This window comes from Borostomias antarcticus, assembly GCF_949987555.1.
Source record: "Borostomias antarcticus genome assembly, chromosome: 3".
Classification (NCBI taxonomy): Eukaryota; Metazoa; Chordata; class Actinopteri; order Stomiiformes; family Stomiidae; genus Borostomias; species Borostomias antarcticus.
The window spans coordinates 26119950-26143910 of NC_140236.1; the positions used below are offsets into that span (position 1 = coordinate 26119950).

Below are 23961 nucleotides of genomic sequence, written 5' to 3' on the forward strand. Positions count from 1 at the left end.
GGACAGCTGTGAAACTTTCAACTCAAAATTTCAGGCTGCACAATAAAATACACCTGTTTTCTGGTTAAACATGAATCATCTAGCATTGTCCATCTACTTCGGAAGCCCCATGTTTTTATACAGTTTCACATATCCTACATTAGGGTTGGGCAATTTGACGATAGTCTCCTCAACTGCGCATTTGAATGCTTGCGCGAATCGGCTCATAGTTGGGCAGCAGTCAACAAGGAAATGTTTTGGCTGCCACTAAAGCATTTTCACAGACGTTAGAGCTCAAGCTGTCTATGGGAGACCCTATTTTTACCATTGGATATACAAGAAGATTGATTTAGGAAAGCAGTGTGATATTCCATTTGGGAAATGCACGTGATTGCTGGCGCATAGTAGGCTAGGCTAGGCGCTTAGCGGAGGGGAGAGGGGCTCCCTGCCTTCTTCCCTCTGCTATATCAGTCTTAACTCTTCTTTTACAGCCCAACAAATAGCTACGGTAATAGCCTAGGTCTAAAACGAATGATTGGCCTGTCCTTGATCTTAGTCCACCTCCTAGTCCTTGACAGTGGAGCAGAAATCGACTTAAAGAATCTCTGTCGACTTAAGGGTCTCTGACTGATGATTCGACGCGTCGACTTTCAGGGGGCAGCCCTACTAGATTTGAGTTTAGATTAGTTTAGATCATGATATCCTATATTTGAGTTTAGATTAGTTTAGATCCGGATAGCCTAGATTTGAGTTTAGATTAGTTTGAATCAGGAGAGCCTAGATTTGAGTTTAGATTAGTTTGAATCAGGAGAGCCTAGATTTGAGTTTAGATTAGTTTAAATCAGGATAGCCTAGATTTGAGTTTAGATTGGTTTAAATCAGGATAGCCTAGATTTGAGTTTAGATTAGTTTAAATCAGGATAGTCTAGATTTGAGTTTAGATTAGTTTAAATCAGGAGAGCCTAGATTTGAGTTTAGATTGGTTTAAATCATGATATCCTAGATTTGAGTTTAGATGTTTAAATCAGGAGAGATTTGAGTTTCGTCCGGATAGCCTAGATTTGAGTTTAGATTAGTTTAGATCAGGATAGCCTAGATTTGAGTTTAGATTAGTTTGAATCAGGAGAGCCTAGATTTGAGTTTAGATTAGTTTAAATCAGGATAGCCTAGATTTGAGTTTAGATTACTTTAGACCAGGATAGCCTAGATTTGAGTTTAGATTAGTTTAGATCAGGATAGCCTATATTTGAGTTTAGATTAGTTTAAATCAGGATAGCCTAGATTTGAGTTTAGATTGGTTTAAATCAGGAGAGCCTAGATTTGAGTTTAGATTGGTTTAAATCAGGATAGCCTAGATTTGAGTTTAGATTCGTTTGGATCCGGATAGCCTAGATTTCAACATCTATCTGTTCTATTTAGACTTAACGTTCTAAAATGGGAATAATACGCCTAATGTTTAGGCCTTATTATTCACGTCCATTATTTGTGAACAACTATGGTGGACATGACTACAAACAAACTAACTGCAGCAACGACAGCGACAGAATGACCTTTGACCCGTCCAAACCCAAGCTGGGGATAACAGGCCCGTCAGTACCACAACAGAAGCACACTGGTTAAAAGCACAGCAGTCCCACTGCACCCAAAAAAAAACAGGCGTCGTTACGGGGGAGGGGGGAGGAGGCGGGGTCAGTGGGGGAGGGGCCTCTGACTCAGGAAGTAAGCGAGAGGAGCAGCACCACACGTCACATGGACCATACGATACCTGACTGATCTGTGGCTCCTACTCACACAGCACATGAGAACATGAGAGGAACGAGATCACACGTGAGATGTGAGAGTGAGACCGCAGGCGTGCGTTTCAACCCGCGGAGAGAAGACTGATTAACAGATATGCGACATGGCATGATGATGATGATGATGATGATGAGACATTATTTCCAACCTCTCCCGTTCAACTTGGCTCAAACTGAACCCCAGTTAGAGGAGTCCACGCCCCGCTGACACACAATCTAACAGGATATTTGGGTCTTTCACACAGACAGAAGGAAGCCCTACTTGTCCATCCTCTCGCTGTTCTGGCGCCAGTGGGTCATGTCTTTCCTCCAGCGAAGGTTTTCCTGGCTGCCGAAGGCGCTGCCCGATGGACTCCTCTCTGCAGGCGGAGGAGAGAGGAGGAGGAGGAGAGAGGAGGAGGAGGAAAGAGAAGGAGGAGAGAGGAGGAGAGAGAAGGAGGAGCAGAGAGGAGGAGGAGAGAGAAGGAGGAGCAGAGAGGAGGAGGAGAGAGAAGGAGGAGGGAGAGGAGGGAAAAGGAGGAAGAGAGAAGGAGGAGGAGAGAGAAGGAGGAGAGAAAAGGAGGAGAGAGAAGAAGGAGGAGAGAAGGAGGAGGAGAGGAGGAGAGAGAAGGAGGAGGAGAGAGGAGGAGGAGAGGAAAAGGAGGAGAGAGAAGAAGGAGGAGAGAGAAGGAGGAGGAGAGAGGAGGAGAGAGAAGGAAGAGGAGGAGAGAGAAGGATGAGGAGAGAAGAGAAGACGGAGGAGAGAGAAGGAGGAGGAGAGAGGAGGAGGAGGAGAGAGAAGGAGGAGCAGAGAGGAGGAGGAGAGGAAAAGGAGAGAAGAAGGAGGAGAGAGAAGGAGGAGGAGAGAGGAGGAGAGAGAAGGAGGAGGAGGAGAGAGAAGAAAGAGGAGGAGAGAGAAGGAGAGAAGAGAAGACGGAGGAGAGAGAAGGAGGAGGAGAGATGGAGGAGAGAGAAGGAGGAGGAGGAGAGAGAAGAAGGAGGAGAGGAAAAGGAGGAGAGAGAAGGAGGAGAGGGAAGGAGGAGGAGGAGAGAGAAGGAAGAGGAGGAGAGAGAAGGAGGAGGAGAGAAGACGGAGGAGAGAGAAGGAGGAGGAGAGAAGGAGGAGAGAGAAGGAGGAGGAGGAGAGAGAAGAAGGAGGAGAGAGGAAAAGGAGGAGAGAGGAGGAGGAGAGAGAAAAAGGAGGATTTTACAGGTAAGTGCGGTTCCTTCTGGTCTTGTAAATCCCCACTTTAGTTACTGAACTCAGCATGTAGTTGACACGTGACTCCAAGATGCTCCTTTTGTCAGTTTACTGAAGATTTAAACATTACATACAAACAAAAATTATACGAAATAGCTAATTATGACACTAAACCCACGTTACTACATGGTCCAAAAACCCGTTTGCTCTCTCTCTCTGGGTTCAGCAACTTCAGCTTTGGAGACGTTAACGGCTAACTTGTCTTTTCTCTATCAGCCAATCAGAGAGGAGCAGAAATAGTATAGGCTATAAATAATTGTAGTATATGCTAGAAATGATTACAGTGCAAAATACTAATCACTAACACAATAATATTAATAAATGTACAGCTCATTTATCTGTCAACTTAAATGTAACGTTAGGAAAATAATCTAAATTCCAAAACTACTAAAATGCCTCTTACAAGGATTGTGACGTCAGCGTCAATGGATTGTTAAAACACTCACTCACCCACACACATACACACAGATGGTAAATGGACTGCGCACTTTCATCCAAAGCGCTTTACAATGGCCTCTCGTTCACCCATTCACACACACATTCACACACACATTCACACACCCGTGACGGCGCTGCCATGCGAGGTGCTAGCCCGTTCGCTGGGATATATTTGGGGTTCGGCGTCTCGCCCGCCGATACTTCGTCAGGGGGCCGGGATTCGAAGCGCCGACCCTACGATCACCAGACGACCCGCTCTACCTCCTGAGCCACGGCCGGCCCACATATATATTGTGTATACGGTATATGTAAACGTGTGTGTGTGTGTGTGTGTGCCGCGCCCACCTAGCTGTCCCCTGCTGCGTCGCACCATCTCCTGGCGCGCCCCGATGCTGCCCAGGATGGCCTCCTCCAGCTTGGCCTTCATGTCTTTGGACTTCTTAAAGGTGAGGCTGTTCATGCGCTCGAAGGCCTTCTTCCCCTGCATGGTGAACACAACATGGGCCTGTTTTTTTTCCATGAGGTGAGTGGACAGAGAAGACAGGGTTAGGTCACACGCGTGGCCGAGGGGGAGGGGGAGGAGATGGAATGAGGCAGGTCAGAGAGAGGTGGGGGTCACAGACACCTACCCAACCGATTAACAGCCACGTCAAATACACATCAGAGGTTATTAGCGACATTTGCCATCTAGTCAAGATTTTAACTCAAGTAAATAAAGGTTAAATAATATAAATAAATAAAAGTCCTGAGATTGCAGCCAGTTGCTAAACTACTCCCCCCCCCCGCTCTGCATAGCAGGGAGTGTCATTGTTATAAACAAACAAACAACAAACAAACAACAAAATTCTTATTGTGTGACATTGTCTGTATATTGTGATGTTGTCCGCACACTGTGATGTTGTATGTTGTCCAGCGCACTCAAGTTTTAAATTAAAAAAATAATAATTTTGTTGTACCTTGGCACAATGACAAAGACATTCTATTCTTGTCATCGAGGACCAACACATAGGGCGGAGGGCAGGGGGGGCATGTTTGCAGACCTGGCGGTGAGGGGGGGGGGGGGTTTATGTACCGTACCTTGTACTCGAAGCAGGAGACGCAGAGGTGGAGCATGTCCAGCAGGCGGCTGAGCTGGGAGACGGACAGGTCAGTGAACCAGCGCTGGAGGAGCAGCTCGTCCGCGTTCTTCAGCACCCACAGCAGGCACAGCAGCAGGCTGCGGCTCGACTCCGCCGAGAAGGACCCGTGCTGCCGGCCGGCCTGGGGGGACGGTCAGCCAATCAGAAGGAGGGATAAGAGAGAGGGAGAGAGAGAGAGAGGAGCAGGAGAAACCAGCTGACAGGAAGTGTACCTGCGGGTTGAGCATGAAGCTGCTGGGTCGGGACATCTGGGGGACCGAGGTGCCGGCAATCGCCATGGCGACGGTCTGACTGATCATACTGTTGCCCTCTCCCTCCGCCTCCTCCCCCCCGGACCCGGCGGTGCCCCCCTGCCCCCCCCCGGGGCGACCCCACTGGTTGTGGGACTCTAGAGAGAGAGAGAGAGAGAGAGAACTGACCTTAGGACTGACCTTACCTAAGAGCTCACTACCAGCCAGTGTGGACAGCGTAACCCCCTCACGGTTAAGGGTCAGATGACCGACCCTATGGGTGCACTGATAACCTTAAGCAAGCAGCGCCGGTCGGGAGTTCCATCCGGACTACCTGTGAAGTCGTGCAGCTGGGGCAGCGTCTCCATGACGATGGCGATCAGCGGCAGGTAGAGCATGGCGACGCGGGCCTTGACCTCTGGGTCAGCGTAACGCGGGTCGGAGTCGTGGCTGGACAGCAGGTTATGGACCACGCTGACCACCTTCTTATGCAAGCCAAACATCCTGGGGACAGACACAGAAAGAGTAGATAAGAATTAGAGTAGATAACCTCTCCATACTGTACACACGTACAGTACCTATCATGTACACTCACACTCACGCACACACACACACACACACACACACACACACACACACACACACAGTACCTATCAGGCACACTCACACTCACGCGCACACACAGACATACACCAGAGTTTGCCATGTCTCTCCTATGATGTTTTAGCCCTTTTTGATCTGAAAATATAATTTAATGTAATTTATTGCTCTATAAATGTTCTTAGCCGTTAGACAAACATTTTCCAGGAGCTTTCTCCATCGCCTTGTTGAGAGGGGTCAGGGAAGAATTTTTACAGCTCACTTATCTGGCCCCTGGGTGATACTGTTTTTTTGCTTCCCTCTGGAATATGTAGGGGTGGGTTGTCTGCCCACCTCCCTTGTTCTCTGTAAAGCGCATTGTGTTGACTCTGTGTATGAAATGTGCTATACAAATAAAGCTTTGATTGATTGATTGATTGATGTACACACATTACACACACACACACACACACACACACACACGCACGCACACGTACTGACCCCTCAGCCTCTGGGTCCAGGATGACAGCCAGCTGCGTGAGGACCAGGCCGGCCAGGTAGTGCTGCTCTCTGAAGGGCACGGAGAGGTCAAACATGTTGGCGATCTTCTGGTCCTGGACGTGGGTGGAGAAGCCGGAGCTCTGAGGACAACATGGGGGGGAGAAGAACGCAGGAGGGGATGTTTACACCAAACCACCCACAGGGGCTTCGGAACGCAGGGAGCGTGTGTGCGTGTTACCTGGGTCCCGGGGGAGTTGATGTCTATGGAGTCAGTCCAGTTGGAGTGTGTGTGTGTGTGTGTGTGTGTGTGTGTGTCTCACCTGCGAGGTGGCGGAGGACACGGAGGGCGAGGGGGAGGCCGGGGGGGTCAGGAGGCTACAGGGGAGGTTGAGGGTGACGTAGTGCTCGTGGCTGCAGACGATCCTCAGGAAGTCCAGCCTCAGGGACTCCAGGGTGGGGTTCTGCAGCGCATACAGCTTACTGGACACCTGGGGGGGGGGGGGGGGGGGGGGGGGGGGGGCGGGGCACACCCGTCATCAGCACAGCACTTATGTTCATATACAATGGTTCAGATCAAAACGTTGACAAAACTAGCACTTTGAGAAAGTCTGATAATTGCTCTACCACCGTTTAGGTCATACAATGGATGTGGATGGGCACCTTAAAAAATCATTCAAAAAACATGTTAAACTCTCAATTTCAAAGACAAGAAACTCACCGAGGTGTTAGTTGGCATTCTGACATATAATTAGCCATAAAGTAAGATTCTAGTTCATCTGGAAAGGCTTTTTAAAATATTTAGCATAGAACTATTTAGTCGCAGCACATACGTGTAAACGTCCGCAAACTAGGTAGCCTAGCAACTACCGTAAGTAGTTCCGCTTCCAGAATCACCTCTGCGGATTGATCTACACATCTAAAACGTTCGCGTCAATACAAGTCTATTCATAAAATGCAAGATTTGCGTCAATACAAGATTTCATAAAATGATCAATAAAACCCTACAGGATTCATACTTTGCGGCGAATTTGATGTCAGAACACCAACGGACACCAATTACCCCCTCGGTGAGCTTCTTGTCTTTGAAATCGAGAGTTTAACATGTTTTTGAATGATTTTTCAAGGTGCCCACCCACATCCATTGTATGACCTAAACGGTAGTAGAGCAATGATCAACTTTCTCAAAAGTGCTAGTTTTGTCAACGTTTTGATCTGAACCATTGAATATGATCATAAGTAACCTTAAAACAGGGCTAAACATGATTTTTCCCTTTACTACTCCTTTAATTTATTTCTGGGTGTGCTTTGGGTGTTTGGGGGTGTTTTTTGGACAGGCTAAACGTGACTTCATTGTGTTACACTAGCATTAGCCACCAGTGGAAATTGGAACGCCCCAAAGCCATCTACAGCATGGAATTAACTGAAAATGATCTCCATCAGTCAAAAACATCATGGGTAAGTCGAAAATGAGCCTAGTTAAAAAATTCCAGAATATCCCTTTAGCCCTAAACATTCTCAACTCAAGGCTTCTAAATTGTAGACTAGAGGTGAATCCGTGTCTTCCGAAAGGGAGATGATTCGGCAGGACTGCGGGGTGGTCACTCCGAGGCCCCTGCGGTCCATCGACACGGTCACGGCTCTTCTCTGTCCTGGCCCCGCAGTGGTGGAACGAACTGCCCACTGATGTCAGGACAGCAGAGTCGCTGCCCATCTTTCATCGCAGGATCAAAACTCATCTCTTCAAGAAGTACTACAATGATCCTCCCTCTTAAGCACCTATTGTATTGTATTTTAGCTATTAATAGCTTTGCTATTCTTGCACTTTGCCTTCAGCACTAGATTATGCAATTATATAAATAAATGCAATTATTGTTAGTCACTTTGGATAAAAGTGTCTGCTAAATGACTGTAATTTAATGTAATGTAATGGTCTTGTTCAGTCCTGGTACTCTACCTGCTTCCAGTAGGTCTTGACGAGTGAGAAGACGAAGCCTCGGTCCATGACGGACAGCAGGTCGTTGAGGAAGAAGGCCAGGCTGGTGTTCAGCCTCTCCACCAGCTCCAGGTCCTGATTGGAGGGACGGCACGACGGAGTCAGAGGTCAAAGCTGTCCACACTCACACGTCTCGGTTTAGTTAGGATAGGCTCTCTTTACAAGAAAAACGCTGAGTCGCCCCTACCTTCTGGAAGCGTGAGACGATATCGCCGGCGATGGTGCTGACCAGTGCGGTGATGTCATCCATGAAGCGCTCGGGGAAGCGGTTCTTCCTGGGCGACTCCAGGCGGTCGGTGAAATAGAGGTGGTGGATGATGCTCTTCACCTGGGGGTCAGTTACAGGTGGACATGGGCGTGTGGGTCAAGATCACGGTGTCCCAGAACGAGCGGGACTATAACCACGTGCCTGGCTCATCAGTGGAGGAGGGTCTGAGGTGAGATCAGGGCGTAATGCGCTTCTCTTACCATGAGCTCGAAGAAGAACCAGGCCTGTTGGAGCGCTCCCTCTCGGACGCTGCCGCTACTCACCACCCACTGCAGGGCCAGCTCCTCGTGGAACAGCTGAGACAGACAGATGGATGGACACAAAGACAGACAGACAGACACACACAAAGACAGACAGACAGACAGACAGACAGACAGACAGACAGACGGAGAGGAGAGGAGAGGAGAGGAGAGGAGAGGAGAGGAGAGGAGAGGAGAGGAGAGGAGAGGAGAGGAGAGGAGAGGAGAGGAGAGGAGAGGAGAGGAGAGGAGAGGAGAGGAGAGGAGAGGAGAGGAGAGGAGAGGAGAGGAGAGGAGAGGAGAGAGAGGACAGAGGGGAGGGGAGGGGTGAGGGGAGGGGAGAGGAGAGGGGAGGAGAGGGGAGGGCAGAGGGAGCCGAGGAGAGGAGAGGGGAGCAGAGGAGAGGAGAGGACAGAGGAGAGGAGAACAGAGGAGAGGGGAGGAGAGGAGAGGAGAGGAGAGGAGAGGAGAGGAGAGGAGAGGAGAGGAGAGGAGAGGAGAGGAGAGGAGAGGAGAGGAGAGGAGAGGAGAGGAGAGGAGAGGAGAGGAGAGGAGAGGAGAGGAGAGGAGAGGAGAGGAGAGGAGAGGAGAGGAGAGGAGAGGAGAGGAGAGGAGGAGAGACACCGTGAGTGACGAGGCAACAGCAAGAATCACCACTAATCTGGGTCCCTCTAACAACCTTTGACAACTTAACACTATAAACATCTATACAGGTATGCGAGGGGTTCCAAAATCTGTTTTGTCCTTTTCTGTCGGTTTCTCCTCCAGAATCTGTCCATGTCCCTTTATAAATCCAGAATCTGTCCCTGTCCCTTTATAAATCCAGAATCTGTCCCTGTCCCTTTATAAATCCAGAATCTGTCCATGTCCCTTTAAAAATCCAGAATCTGTCCCTGTCCCTTTATAAATCCAGGTCAATCCAGGCCACCAAGCCAACGACATGTTTTCATTTTTAGTCCCAAAAATAGACAGTACAACTTTTATTTGAATCTTGAATCGACCCATTGCGTAACATATTGGAGAGAAACTATACAATGGCATGATTATTACCGAATGTAATAATCAGTTGAGGACATGGTCAATCATGAATGGGCCTGCGCCCCACTACGATGCTTCAGACAGGGTTTGAGCCAAGGGGAACAATTTGGGAACCCCTCATCTATGCTGTATTCTATTGCTCTATGTAACGTTAGCTATATTGCTGGGAGAAAGAAATCCACTTGGGCTGCTGTGTCTCGCAACACTGAAAAGGGAGACTGGTGAGATATGAACATCATGTCTAAGTGCTGTTCCCCTACTCAACGAGAGTTAAGGGGCTACTAGGGTTAGTGGGGCTCGAAAACATCCACAAACATCCCATCATTCCAAACTGTATCCATGACAACAGGCAGGACATACACACACTTGCTGCATCTGACAAGACCGTACAGTAACCAGCAATCACAACAACCAATCAACAGGCACGCATCCACAGACAGAGCGGCGGAGGCAGGGCCAGGGGGGCTGGCTCCTCCCCCTGTGCAGTGATACCTTTTTGGTGGGCAACCGTCCAGTTAAAGTTTGCAAGAAACTGGCGCTCTCAGTGTGCGAAGACATGCGATTGCCACATCGCTCCATGGCCTATGGGTGGGATGAATGAACGTGACAACAGATTAGCGCGTGGGACACCTTCTCAGCTGGAGGAGAGGCATCTGCAGGATCTCTCTCACACACACACACGCGCGCGCACACACACACACACGCGCGCACGCACGCACGCACGCACACACAACACGCTCGATTTCAAACAGGCAAATGTGAACAGAAACACACATGAACAAGCTCACGCACACACACGCACATCTGTTACACAAAGACATGACACAGAACAACTTGCCCTCAGATTTCGGAAATATGTAAAGCTATAACCAAAAACATGAATTCCCTGCAGCCTTGCTGTAAGAGTGAAGAGTTGCTACTGTACGTGCTTAAGAACCCTTAGATTTACTGTGATTATGAACTCATACTGTCATGACTGGTTGGTTCTGAGAGGTCTGATACTTAACATTACTGTTTCTGTTCAGATGTCTCTAAAAGAGGACAAAACCTGCAGGACATCAAAGGACAACACACAGAGGACGACAGAGACGGTAGCTACAGCAGACGGACAGATAGAGGAAAGTCAAGCTTGGCTTACACACACACACACACACACACACACACACACACACACACACACACACACACCTGCTTTCACCCAATGTGCATAGCATCTCTCGCGCGCGCACGCACGCACGCACGCACACACGCACACACACAGTGAATGGTATTAGCGGAGGAGGGCATGCGTGGGGGTTCCTGACGGGGGAGATGAAGGGAGGTGGGCAGCAGGAGGAGAGGAGATGGAGGGATGGGGAGAGGAGAGAGAGAACCGGGCCCTGGAGGGAGGGGAATGTGAAAGCACAAGCCTCTAAACTGCCTGGGAGAAAAGGCCCGGCCAGAGTATGAGAGGATTTTACATCTTCATACACAAACACCGAGGGGAAAGAGAGCCCAGCTGAGCTTTCGCTAAAAAACAAAGATGGCCGTGTATCCGGACGCTACTCTCGTGCTAAGTGGTCGGGCTGAGTTTGTTTCATTTTCTTTTGGTGTGTGGATGTGTTGGCTATTTTTTTTTTTTTTTTTTTTTAAGTCAGCTAAAATGTATCTGCGATGATGATAAATGTAGAAAAGAAAGGGCGACCTTTCTAGAAATAGATTCACTACGCCCTTATTGCACTAGGGGACAGAGAAGTGTTGGATAAAAGCATGGAGGTGACGCGTGACAGGGGACACTACGGGGAGGCAGTGGAGGCGGCTGTGACTCTCGTGACAAAGCCTGAGAAAGTGGGTTGGAGTTAGGGTGGGAGTGGTGGTAGTTATTTTAGGGGGTGGTGATGGTGGGGGGGTGGGATGGTGGGGGGTGGGCGTTGTTGAACCACCTGCATGGTTTCTGGAGCTGACCCAGGGCTGGATCCCCAGGGGGCGCTCTTACACCCCATGGTGTGCACCCAGGAGTTGGAGCGGTCTAAGCCCTGCTGGGGCGGAGAGGTCGGAGGTTGGGGGGGGGGGGCGAGGAGCGGACAGGCAGGAGCGAAGGGGGGAGGGCGGCGAGCGCAGGGGAGGGAACAGCGACAGGTTAAAGGTTAAAAAGAGGACCGTGAGACAAAGGGGGTACAAAGTTAGCTCGTTAAAAGAAAGGTTTCCACAACATTTCATTACACACAAGTCAAGAACCCATGATTGACACCTAAAAGAGCGATGCAAAAAGCAGCTTTTCTCCCGTGAGGAATGGCCTCCCCTCCCCCTGAGATGAGAGAGGGCGGTTTTGGTTAGGGGGCGGCAGGGGTGTTGTTGGTCACACAGGGGGGCGGCGTCCATCTCTTCACACGTTAGCCACGAGCATTAGGGAGGGCAGGACATTACTCACTCCTAGCCTGCATCGAGTACCGGAGCACTTTTGGGGTCAAATCATGTTCAAAGATTCAAATAGTCGTGTTTTAAGTGACCAAAATGATTCCAAATCAATACATAGATACAGTTGACTACGTTCTTTCACGATGCTGGACTAGTGGGTTCTCACTATCGTGTTCTGCAGAGTTCACCGTTCACAGGCTGCAGGTTTAGGCACACTGTTCTCTACCTGCTGAAGCTGGCTTTCCTCTGCAGGGTGTGTGTTTAAATGTGTGCGTGTGTGTGTGCGTGTGTCAGTCTGGTATTTCAGGGTCAGGGAGATAAGATGTTCCTGGTGCTGTTTGCCCATCAGCTATATAGGTTACATGACGCAGAGTTGAGAAACGCTCTACAGTTCATCTGCCCGGTATAAATCCTGCGTATTATAATGACGCGCTGAATCCAAACGTTCATCTTGTGCATTTCAAACTGTGTAGAATCCCAAACTGGCCTCGCTGACCGCACCCCAAAGGTCGCGAGTGACCCCCCCGTACCTCAAAGGTCGCGTGTCGACCAATCGGGTTCTTTACCTTGCTGCCGATGATGGAGCGCACCTCGTCGTCGGGGGAGGTGGGCGTGCCCGAGATGTCCGGGTTGCTGTTGCTGAGGCTCCGCGAGCGGTTGAGGTTGAGGCTGGCGGGCCGGACCGCTGACCGCGCCATGGTGGCGTAGTGGACCGACCCCCCCAGACCCCCCGGCCCTGCGAGCACACACCGCGGTCGTTAGCGGGCGGACGGACGCAACGCCACGGAGATATTAACAGCCAAGGGCAACCACACTCAACTCAAACTCAACTCAACACAAAGACACAACTATACACGCACACACAACCATACACGCACACACAACAATACACACAAAGACAACAATACACACACTAGTCTGGGAGTCAGGCTCAACTACAACTGAAGGCCAGGGAGAAAAAGTGGGTCTTCAATAAAGATTTAGAAACATTGAGGGTCTGGGTGGTAACACAGTAAAGACAAACGAGTTAGACAGAAGACAGAGACGACCCGTACCAGTGTCCCAATGACTACTGTCCCATGTACTGGACTATGTTTGCTGACTGTAAAAGTCAAGACACGCAGCGTTGACTTAGACTGAACAGAGACAGAACCAGGACAGGGATGAAGAGAAAACCCTGATGGAGTGGTGTGTGTGTGTGTGTGTGTGTGTGTGTACCTGGTGAGGGGGAGTTGGGGTCCATGTTGGGCAGACGGAAGACGTAGTGGATGTAGGAGGACAGCAGGCTGTTGCGCCCATGCAGGTCCTGGCTGGTGTCTAGGTACTTGTGGAGACGGTTCACGATGGACGCCATCACCTCGAACGACGCCTGGCCCAGGTTCACTGGACGCGCACACGCACACGCGCACACACACGCACGCACACGCACACGCACACGCACACGCGCACACACACACACACACACACACACACACACACACACACACACACACACACACACACACACACATTTACAGTCTGGCACTTTGAGACTGAAGTGTCGTCAATCACTTCCTGTATGACGATGCGCTGTGAAAGGAGCAACAGCTGGGAGACAGAGCATTATGGGATGGACGGGCTTGGTCACTTTATAGGGTCAGGGTTTGTAAGAACACACTGAAGCGTTGACCTGTGTTGTAGATTTAAGCAATTCAATACGAGAGGCAGTGGGTTACAGGGGATTTTACCACAGCTACGAGGCGCTGTTAGAAAACCCCCGTAGCTGTGGTAAAATCCCCTGTAACCCACTGCCTCAAGTGGTCAATTGCTTTTCTACAACGGTTACTACATATATTATATTCGCAAAAAACACTCAGTAGTAACATTCAATCATGTATTTACTGATCACTTATCATTTTTGTATTTACAAAATCTTCCGCGATAGGCTATAGTTCTGAATTAAATGGTTGCCAGGAAACATAGGCTATGTCGCCTATTTGGGTTGGCCTTGTTCACATAAAGCATAAAGCATAATTGGGGTGGTTCACGTTTATTTGAATATTTCCAGCTATGGTGCAGTAATTAAAACAGTTCTCCAGAGCACTCGTTTTTGCTGGTAGGGGTGTGGAAGTGTTGGAGTCGAACTGATGAGTGCGTTATTGTAATGGGATATGAAAAAGTCGAGGTTGCTGCGAGTGGTTGCTACGCAAAGCATAGCCTACCGTTTGATTTTATCAATGGCCTCGTCAATGAGATTGACGGCGCATTAATACTAATTGCTATGCGGTCGCAGCCGTGGGTTACAGAGTATTTTACCACAGCTGCTAGCCAATCAGAATCAAGTATCCAAACTCTCTGTTGTATAAATTCTCAACGGATGTGTGCGCCTGTATGAAGTCATAGCACTAAGAGGCCGTGTGCGCTGGCAAGCCGGTTCCGTGGGCAGGGTTGACCGTACCGATCTGTCCAGCGATGACGGGCGGACGCACCACCAGCAGCACCAGCTTGTCCAGCAGCAGGTGGAGGAAGCGCACCACGGGCTCCAGCTGGGAGGAGCTTAGCGCAGCGATGCTGGACTTGAGCTCCGCCTCCAGGCTGTTCTCCATGATGCGCATGTCTCCGATGCGCACCGGGAACATGTGCTCGTCCAGGGCGTGGACTAGGGAGAAGAACCGGTCCAGATACTGGTCCTGATGGGGGGGGGGGGGGGGGGGGGAGAGACAGAGAGAGAGAGGGAGGGAGGGAGAGGGAGACAGAGAGAGAGGGAGGGAGAGAGAAGGAGGGAGAGATGGAGATGGAAATAGAGAGAGACAGAGAGAGAGAGGGAGGGAGTGGGGGGGGGAGATGGAGAGAGAGAGAGAAAGTGGGGGGGGAGAGATGGAGAGAGAGAGAGAGAGATGGAGATAGATAGAGAGAGAGAGAGAGAGAGGTGGAGATAGAGAGATAGAGAGAGAGAGATGGAGATAGAGAGAGAGATAGAGAGAGGTGGAGATAGAGAGAGAGGTGGAGATAGAGAGAGAGAGAGAGAGAGAGAGAGAGAGATGGAGATAGAGAGAGATAGAGAGAGAGAGAGGTGGAGATAGAGAGAGAGAGGTGGAGATAGAGAAAGAGAGAGAGAGAGAGAGAGAGAGAGAGAGAGAGAGAGAGAGAGAGAACAGAGGGGAATATAACCAGACCAGAGCAGAACCAGGTGGGGGGGGTGGGGGGGAAACCGAATAAAAGAGGGTGAGAAAAAGAGCCAGAGGAGGGGAACTGGGTCAGTAACCAAGGCGACCAGACCCCGGCGGGGCTAATCCCAGCAGCACTAGCGAGCACGAGGCCGCGTGTCTGCGCTCGCGGTAGAGCGTCGTCTGTGTCCGGGTGCTCCGGCGCCGGGCGAGGGGCAGCGGCGCTGGGGGGCAGAGGATGGACCCCTACCCCCCCCGGGGCCCAGCCCCTGTGATTTATGGCCCCATTACCTCCATGTCCTCTCCTGGGGGCGAGCCCCCTCTCACAGCCCGCGGCCCAGAGACTGAGTGGGCCTCACTAAATAACCCTCGCCCCCCCCACGCCCCCCTCGCTAATCAGCTGACGCTGGAGAAGGGCACGAGATGTCCTCCCCTCCTCCCCCCCTCCTCCCCTCCTCCTCCTCTCCTCCCCTCCTCCCATCATTCATCTAGTCCGCCCTGCTCGCCCCTGACGGTCCGTTTCAAACACAGATGTACGGTGGCGTGAACGCTTCCAGTGTGAGCGCTGGTATTATGGGATGTTTGTTTGGCGCACCTGGGTGTGGACGGTCGACACGGTGACCACGTCCACGTTGAACACGCCCCGGTGGTTGTCCACCCACTTCATCCCGGGGAGGGGAACCTAGAGAGAGAGAAAGACATGGCGCCCGACGTCACGCCGGTTACACATGTGAAATGGGGGTCCTAAAGCTAAGTGCTATATGGGTGTCCACACGGCGTTACTGGGGGCCCTGGGGGTGACTCACGTCTGGGGACAGGACAGAGTAGGACTGGGGTGGCTTCTCCAGGGACACCGGCAAACAGAAGTGACCGGTCCGCAGACGCCCGTTCTGCAGCATGGGGATCCACTGAGGGAGAGGACAGGCAGACTCTTAATGACACAGCATAGTGGACAGAGAGAGGGACGCGTTCTGTGTGTGTGTGTGTGTGTGTGTGTGTGTGTGTGTGTGTGTGTGTGTGCGTGTGCGTGTGCGTGTGTTAGGGCTGGGTTTAAAAATTCGATTCATCAATTCTGAATCAATTCATGAATCCCAAAATCGATCTTTTATTTAATGAATGAATGAATAAATGAAGGAATGAATAGTTCATTCATTCATTCATTCAATGATTCATTAATTCATTCATTTTTGGAAATCAGTATCGATACCCAGCCCTAGTATTGATGTGTTGCATAACTTGGCAGTCATGTAATTAAGGTTACAGCTAAAAAAATAAAAAATAAAACAGGTTTTAGTAACACTAACCGAATCAATATTGAATCGAATCGAATCAAATTGAATCGTGATAATCGATTCCGAACCTTGTGAATCGGAATCGAATCGATTCTTGAAATTCGACTCGATACCCAGCCCTAGTGTGTGTTGAGAGAGAGAGAGAGAGAGAGAGAGAGAGAGAGAGAGAGAGAGAGAGAGAGAGTGTGTGTGTGTGTGTGTGTGTTACCGTGTAGCCCACGGGCGTCTCCAGGGGCGTGTTCTGTTTCTGCTGGCAGCTGACGTGGTAGAACGTGAACAGGATGTGGTGCTGGTCGCTCAGCGAGGCCGGGAGCTTGATCTTGATCTCGTCATGGAAGTCGGGGGATCTAGGAAAGACAACAGAGAACAAACGCTCACTTCACGGCTGGGGATTTAAAGGGGGCCCATTTCTGATCTAGGAAAGACAACAAAAGATGAAAGTCGCTTCATGGTTAGGGATTAAAAGGGATCAGCAGCCTCGTAAATACAAAAGAAGTCAGGCTCTTTTCTCATGGAAATAACCAATTAGAGCCTCTTTTGTCTGTTTATTTGTAGATAAGGGCCAGAAACTGCCCTAGTGCAACGAGGAGCAGCCTTTTCCTAAATGGAAAAGATAACATCCTATTGGCTGAGGGGATTAAAAGCTCAACATCCTTTCTAAACCTGTTTTCAGCTCTTGCATTCCCATACACTTGATAAGGGAAATCATTTGGAAGACGTATTTGATAGTTTGTAATCAGATGCTGACTGAGTATGGGGCCTTGTAATGGGCTATATGCACACCTCCAGTACTTCCTGAAATCAGACATGCTTCTCTATTTCCTGTCCTACACTATTGGATGAAATGATTATTCAGGTGTGCCTGATCATTGTGCTGCAGTCAGGCACACCTGATTAATCCCTTCATCCAATAGTGTAGGACAGGAAATAGAGAAGCATGTCTAATTTCAGGAAGTACTGGAGTTGTGCATATAGCCCATTGGACTGTGCTAGTGGTGCTGTGATGAGCAGCGTGGGGGATGGGGGATGGGACGGGGCCCTGATGGACGGGGCCTAATCGGGGATGGGACGGGGCCCTGATGATGGACGGGGCCTGATCGGGGATGGGACGGGGCCCTGATGATGGACGGGGCCTGATCGGGGATGGGACGGGGCCCTGATGATGGACGGGGCCCTGATGATGGACGGGGCCTGATCGGGGATGGGACGGGGCCCTGATGGACGGGGCCTGATCGGGGATGGGACGGGGCCCTGATGATGGACGGGGCCTGATCGGGGATGGGACAGGGCCCTGATGATGGACGGGGCCTGATCGGGGATGGGACGGGGCCCTGATGGACGGGGCCTGATCGGGGATGGGACGGGGCCCTGATGGACGGGGGGTCCCACCGCGTCGCCGGTCCCCTGGCATGTCGGTCACACGCTGACAGACCATAGATCCAGCAGGTGTCGTAAAACACAGCTAATGTGGTGATGAAAGATGGGCCGGCCCTCAGGTGTTATAGAGCAGGGCACACCTGGCCCAAGGGCACGTGAGAACGATCGCCCATCCACCACTGATGAGCCATCTGTCTAAACCCCCAACGTAGCGCAGCTGTTGGTCAACCCTGAACTGCTACATTGACACCTCCGATGTAAGACATGTTTAGTTCTTGACACTTGTTGGTCTAGAGTGTATCATTTCATGTCATTTTTCACTTTCATGTTTATAGTTGCGACTATGAGCTAGGTCATCGTTATGCATGTCATGATAAGCACAGATAAGCATTATTAGGCTATTGTGTTTCCCAACATTAACCAATGGGCTATTTCTGAACTATCTGATGAGAAATGTTGCATGCTTAAATGGAAAAGAGCATTATCAGAGCAATATTACGCATGCAAACCACAATATGAAGAATGAAGGGAGGAGAGCATGAATGACTATCTAACAGAATGGGTTCAAGGTAGATCTCTCAAACCCCTCCGCTGTAGCCACGTTCCACAGACAAAACCCATCAATCCGGCGCTCATTCAGCTAGAGCACTTTGATTTAAGTGTCTGTACGATATATTCAATGCTAACCACCAAGAAGTCTACAGGCCATGCTTTCCCCCTTTCCGCTTGAATAAAAAGCCTCTTTGAAAGTCACACGGCATCACAAAATGGTGTGTTGGGAATATAAACAAAACGGTAGGCTGCTCACCTGTTATGATACACCACCGAGGTGTAGGCTTCTTTGGCATAGTCCGCACAGCTGGACTTACCAAATATGACCTGGAGGAGAGGCAACGCAAGTAAGATGGCGGTAGAGAGACCGTAAACACACTCTCTCTCTGTCTCTTGTCCACATGTTGAAACCAGTGGTCCAGCATGGTGCATCTGTTCCAATACTTTCAGATCTGAACTATCAATTCAAGTAGTAGTATAGTAGTAGTAGTATATTTATTTTGGTCAAAGTAGTATAAGCACAACAGAAAGTAGTTCCTATTAAATAAATACATTTTGCATGTTCCAGAGGGATACCCCCTTAACAGATATACATCTACTTTTTATGTTTGTTCTTGTCATAACCTTTTGGAACATACAAATACCTCTTAAATTATAGCGACTCTCTCCGAGAACAAATAGCTCCTGAATGCGGTGTGGAAGTAGATTATTGTTAGCCTTGTACATTATAATTAGAGTGTTTAGGTCAACCAGATCTTCTAGTTTTAGAGTGCGCAAGTTTGGAAGACATGGAACTTGAACGTGAAAGCACTGTTAATACTGTACTGATGACAATGATTCTGTGAACAGAATTCACTATATGATCCGGAACTAGAAACTATATTCTGAATGTGAATACATTTCTTGTGTATATTGTGTGGATACCATATGCGATGCTGTATGCATCATGTGACAGTGTGTGTGTGTGTGTGTTGCATACCGGCATGGCGTTGTTGGGATCCTCCCCGTTCATGAACTGTACTTTGACGGTGATGTTACGGGCGGAGCCTTGGCGGTTGGCGAAGTTCAGGCTCTGAGGGTTCACATACAGCAGGTTCCTGGACAACACACACACACACACACACACACACACACACACACACACACACACACACACACACACACACACACACACACACACACACACACACACACACACACACACACACACACACACACACACACACACCTTATCTCACTGTAACGTCTTGAGAAAGGATTGTTGCAATGGATGTTCAGTCTAGAAGATTTACATAAGAGGAACCTTTTAGCTATATACTTTTCTCTATGTCCACCAACTACAGTACCAGGAAATATACTTATCGTCAGGAGAGAATCATAATTTCAAAAAGCCCCAAAAGTCATTGTCAGCTTATTACTTTACATTATGTATGCATAAAATAGGTTTAGTTTATACTATGTGGTCCCCTTTTCACCTTTAGCTTGGGCTCAGAGCAACAAGACTACTCCTCAGCATAGCGAGTAAACAAACAATATCACGGTTGCCACGGTCACATCCACAGTGTGTTAACTTGATCACTTAAGAAGTTATCAAAGGTTTGTTTTAACACAAGTGGTGAAGCTGCGCCTCAATAACTTTGCTTCAATAACAAGCCAAGGCAATAATAATTCCATTATTAAACCCCATACAGGACCGCCATTAAATCATAATGCTGACACAAGTTATGGCTGAACACTTAATCATTTGACCAGTCATGAATAAATCGGGGATCATTTCAACTTATGAATTAAACAAGGCTGCCATGGCTGACTGACTGACTGACTCACGGACACTGATTAGTGGAGAGGGGAGGCTTGCCCCGTCAATCATCCTGTGTCCACTTGAACTCTGTCTGACCTCATTTGTCCAGAGTAGTGTTTGCTTCCAGCCTGCCATCGACAGAATGTCAACTCTTTACACTCCGCTGAGATCTTCGGTCTGACAGTTCCATGGGGGAGGGGGAGACGATTTTCCCAAACCAATCACTAGAGTCCGATGTATCCGTCTAAATCGAACATCATTGCTGATGCATGGCCTTGATAACAACCACTGACAATGTTGACAACAACATGGAGCGGAGTTGGATGTAATCGTAGTGGCTACTTTGTTGCCAATACCACCAACTACTACCAATCGTCCTCCTCTCAAGTAATACAGGTGTCGCATTGTCCCAGCGCACAGCTTGACAACGCTCTACGATGGCGTTAGTCCCGCCCTTGGCGCTGATTGGCTAATCATTAGAAGCTGCGGCGTTCATTGGACAGATCATTTTTACCACGGCGAGAGTCGCTTGCCGTGGTTTATACTCTAGAAATTCAGTGCCGTCACTCACTCCCTCACGGACATCTTGTGAGTCCAGTCAAGGACCGAAAAGAGAAACGCTTCACAAATTTGCAAGTCACTAGCCGGCTTCAATGAAGCTTAAGGGGCGAAGGCTCCTGAAATAGAGCTCAGCGTATGATTGGCTGCATGCCAACCCAGCTTGTTTACTCAAGAGAAACAGCTGTTTCATGTAACAACACCAGACCAAGAATCATTCAGCTTCGGTGGAGTGTCTGGACCCAGGCTAGTTTTCTTCATCACTTAGTTGCTGGGGGGTCCAGTGTCGTGGGAAACTCTAGAGAAGTCTTTATGTGGCAAGTCAGTCGGTGCAAATAACTGCAGCTTCTAGACGACTTCAAGTCTATGGTCATTTGGCTGAACAAGGTTGATGGACCGGACATAGTAAAAGCTGCCTATATCCTATAATAAACAATGTTGAGGGATATATTCAAACACTGATGCTGAAAATGTGTTCAGTGAATGTTGGTGAGAAGAGGAAAGATCCGCACACTGATTTCTCCCGGTTCACTTTATTGAGAATATCGCAACGTTTCGACCCTTAGGTCTTCATCAGGCAACGTCAAAGCTTCAAATGACAGGTAGCAGGTATATATAGGCTGAGAGCCTGTGACATCACATCTGATCATGTGCCAGTCAATTAGGCTAAAAGGTGCAGTTAGAGGCTGCACATATATAAACACATAATAATGACATTATGAATAGCCTATACACATCCATCTAGATACAGATACAAAAAAGGATAATAGGGACTTATCACAGTGCAATGAATAGGCCTACAACAATGTAGGCTACACCGTTTGGAGAGTGAACGCACCAAACACCAGTTCACAGAAAGGGCTTAATGTCAAACTCCTCATTAAGTCCCTTAGGTGACATGGTATTGAGTTTATAAATCCAAAAGGTCTCACGCTGGAGGAGTTCTCTCTCTAAGTCTCCCCCCCTACATGGCTTCTCTACCTTCTCCACTCCTAAATACCTCAGTGCGCTAACGTTGTGCCCTGCTGTTTTGAAGTGGGCTGGGACGGGGCTACGCTCATCGCTCTGATCCTGCTTCTGTGTTCACTTATTCTGGTGCGTAGCTCCCTGGACGTTTTACCAGTGTAGACTAGGCCACAAGGACAGCGGATCATGTATATTACGGACATTGTGCAGGGCACAACGTTAGCGCACTGAGGTATTTAGGAGTGGAGAAGGTAGAGAAGCCATGTAGGGGGGGAGACTTAGAGAGAAAACTCCTCCAGCGTGAGACCTTTTGGATTTATAAACTCAATACTATGTCACCTAAGGGACTTAATGAGGAGTTTGACATTAAGCCCTTTCTGTGAACTGGTGTCCAAACGGTGTAGCCTACATTGTTGTAGGCCTATTCATTGCACTGTGATAAGTCCCTATTATCCTTTTTGTATCTGTATCTAGATGGATGTATATAGGCTATTCATAATGTCATTATTATGTGTTTATACATGTGCAGCCTCTAACTGCACCTTTTAGCCTAATTGACTGGCACATTATGTCAGATGTGATGTCACAGGCTCTCAGCCTATATATACCTGCTACCTGTCATTTGAAGCTTTGAAGTTGCCTGATGAAGACCTAAGGGTCGAAACGTTGCGATATTCTCAATAAAGTGAACCGGGAGAAATCAGTGTGCGGATCTTTCCTCTTCTCACGTATGTACTCTGAGATCCAGCTCCTGGTCTACTGAGGTTGGATGTGCGCTCAGCTCTACTGAGGTTGGATGAGCGCTCAGCTCTACTGAGGTTGGATGAGCGCTCAGCTCTACTGAGGTTGGATGTGCGCTCAGCTCTACTGAGGTTGGATGAGCGCTCAGCTCTACTGAGGTTGGATGAGCGCTCAGCTCTACTGAGGTTGGATGAGCGCTCAGCTCTTTGGCCTTTTTGTCAGTGAATGTTGGGACACACAGGGTGGGGGTGTGTGGGTGTAAACAGGAAGGACAGCGACGCCGCAGCCCGGCTGACTGACCACACTGACGCAGACGCTCAGCGGGCGCGGCCCCCCAGGACCGCAGCTGGGACACAGACGAGAGCATGGGAATCTCTCTCTCGCTCTCTCTCTCTCTCTCCCTCTCCCTCTCCCTCTCTCTCTCTCTCTCCCCCCCCCCCCCCCTCTCTCTCTCTTCCGGTTGATACTGTACCTTCCCCTCTATATACTACATAATAATATAATACATGGCATTATGTAGCCAAAAGAGCCACAGGATGTGGTCTATACTTGACACAATGCATTGATTTTCATTTCCATTTTTGCACGCCTTGACAAATATTATGGTAGTTTTTGTGGGTAATCAATCAAAATTGGACAAAAATGATGAAAATGCCCTGTAGAGTTAGAGAAAGCACACTAATAAGTGTGTCTGGGAAATCGGCTTGATTTGTCCCTTGGCCTCATCAGATCCATCCAGCAGGTTAATCAGTGACACCGGGCCACGCATGAGGCCCGGCACATTTCCAAACCCGAGGCCTCCCTGTGTCCCCTGCCCCCCCTTACAGACCCCTCGCCTCGCCCCAACCCCTCCACCCCCCCTCGCCCCAACCCCTACACCCCTCCAACATGCAGCGTGCTTAGAGGGCTGGGGGGTGGGGGGTGAGTCATGCATGTGGAAGTATTAATTATGCTGGTCTGTGGTGTATTTGGAGTGACTGGATAGTGGACCTATTTGTCTTACTAGAGCACTAATAACTAGGCCTAAAGATAATCATTTTTCATTAATTCGTCAAGTTTAACAGTGCCACTATTTACATGTTTAAATTGGTAACTGAACAACCACTACAGCAATGGGCACGAATATGTCAAAGTACAGTAGAACCTCTGAGATCCGAAAAGTCCGGTCAACTGAACAGGTGTAGTAGGTGTTTCATTTGAGATTTTACAACTGTATTTTACAATGTTACCTTACATAGTTGGTTATTTGATTGCAATTTCAATGCCTTTCTGATTGTTCAATTTGATTTATTATGAGTTCAACTAAAAGGAATTTCATTTAGTAAATATGTATTTTGAAAAACATTTTGGAGTTCTGTACTGTACAACCCTCATTCCCGATGTGTTGGAATCTGTAGGGTTCTACTGTTAAGGTTCTACTGTAAATGAGTTATCCAGGGGCTGACCTGAAGCAGGAGCACAGCCTGTATGTCCCCCTCTACCACACTGCCCTGGAGGAACACTGGACCCTGGCAATGCTCAAAACACAGGAAGAACATGTATGGAAAGGGAATTGTGTCTCAATCAAAAGGCCTCTTTACTTGTTTGACATGAGCAAACAGCCATGCGTTGCTATAAACTGGAGTTACCTACTTCTGTAAATAAATGGTTTTCATTGGTTCACTGCTTTATTACGATACTGTTTTATACCT

The 23961-nt window shown here is 48.9% G+C and overlaps 1 protein-coding gene across 1 annotated transcript in view; it reads right to left on the minus strand.

Annotated features, from left to right (window-relative positions):
* The window catches only part of dock7 (dedicator of cytokinesis 7), a 63448-nt gene that overhangs the window by 13860 nt on the left and 25627 nt on the right, over positions 1-23961 (minus strand). The window contains exons 15-33 of the mRNA XM_084462128.1: positions 19184-19301; positions 18461-18531; positions 16484-16622; positions 15790-15891; positions 15579-15665; positions 14275-14506; positions 13056-13220; positions 12404-12573; positions 9933-10022; positions 8364-8459; positions 8083-8223; positions 7857-7970; positions 6223-6390; positions 5903-6042; positions 5157-5326; positions 4805-4980; positions 4531-4713; positions 3799-3934; positions 2038-2134 (exon numbers count right to left, since the gene is read on the minus strand). Of these exons, the coding sequence (XP_084318254.1) occupies positions 2038-2134; positions 3799-3934; positions 4531-4713; positions 4805-4980; positions 5157-5326; positions 5903-6042; positions 6223-6390; positions 7857-7970; positions 8083-8223; positions 8364-8459; positions 9933-10022; positions 12404-12573; positions 13056-13220; positions 14275-14506; positions 15579-15665; positions 15790-15891; positions 16484-16622; positions 18461-18531; positions 19184-19301 (2595 nt within the window). The remainder of the gene's footprint in view (positions 1-2037; positions 2135-3798; positions 3935-4530; positions 4714-4804; positions 4981-5156; positions 5327-5902; positions 6043-6222; positions 6391-7856; positions 7971-8082; positions 8224-8363; positions 8460-9932; positions 10023-12403; positions 12574-13055; positions 13221-14274; positions 14507-15578; positions 15666-15789; positions 15892-16483; positions 16623-18460; positions 18532-19183; positions 19302-23961) is intronic.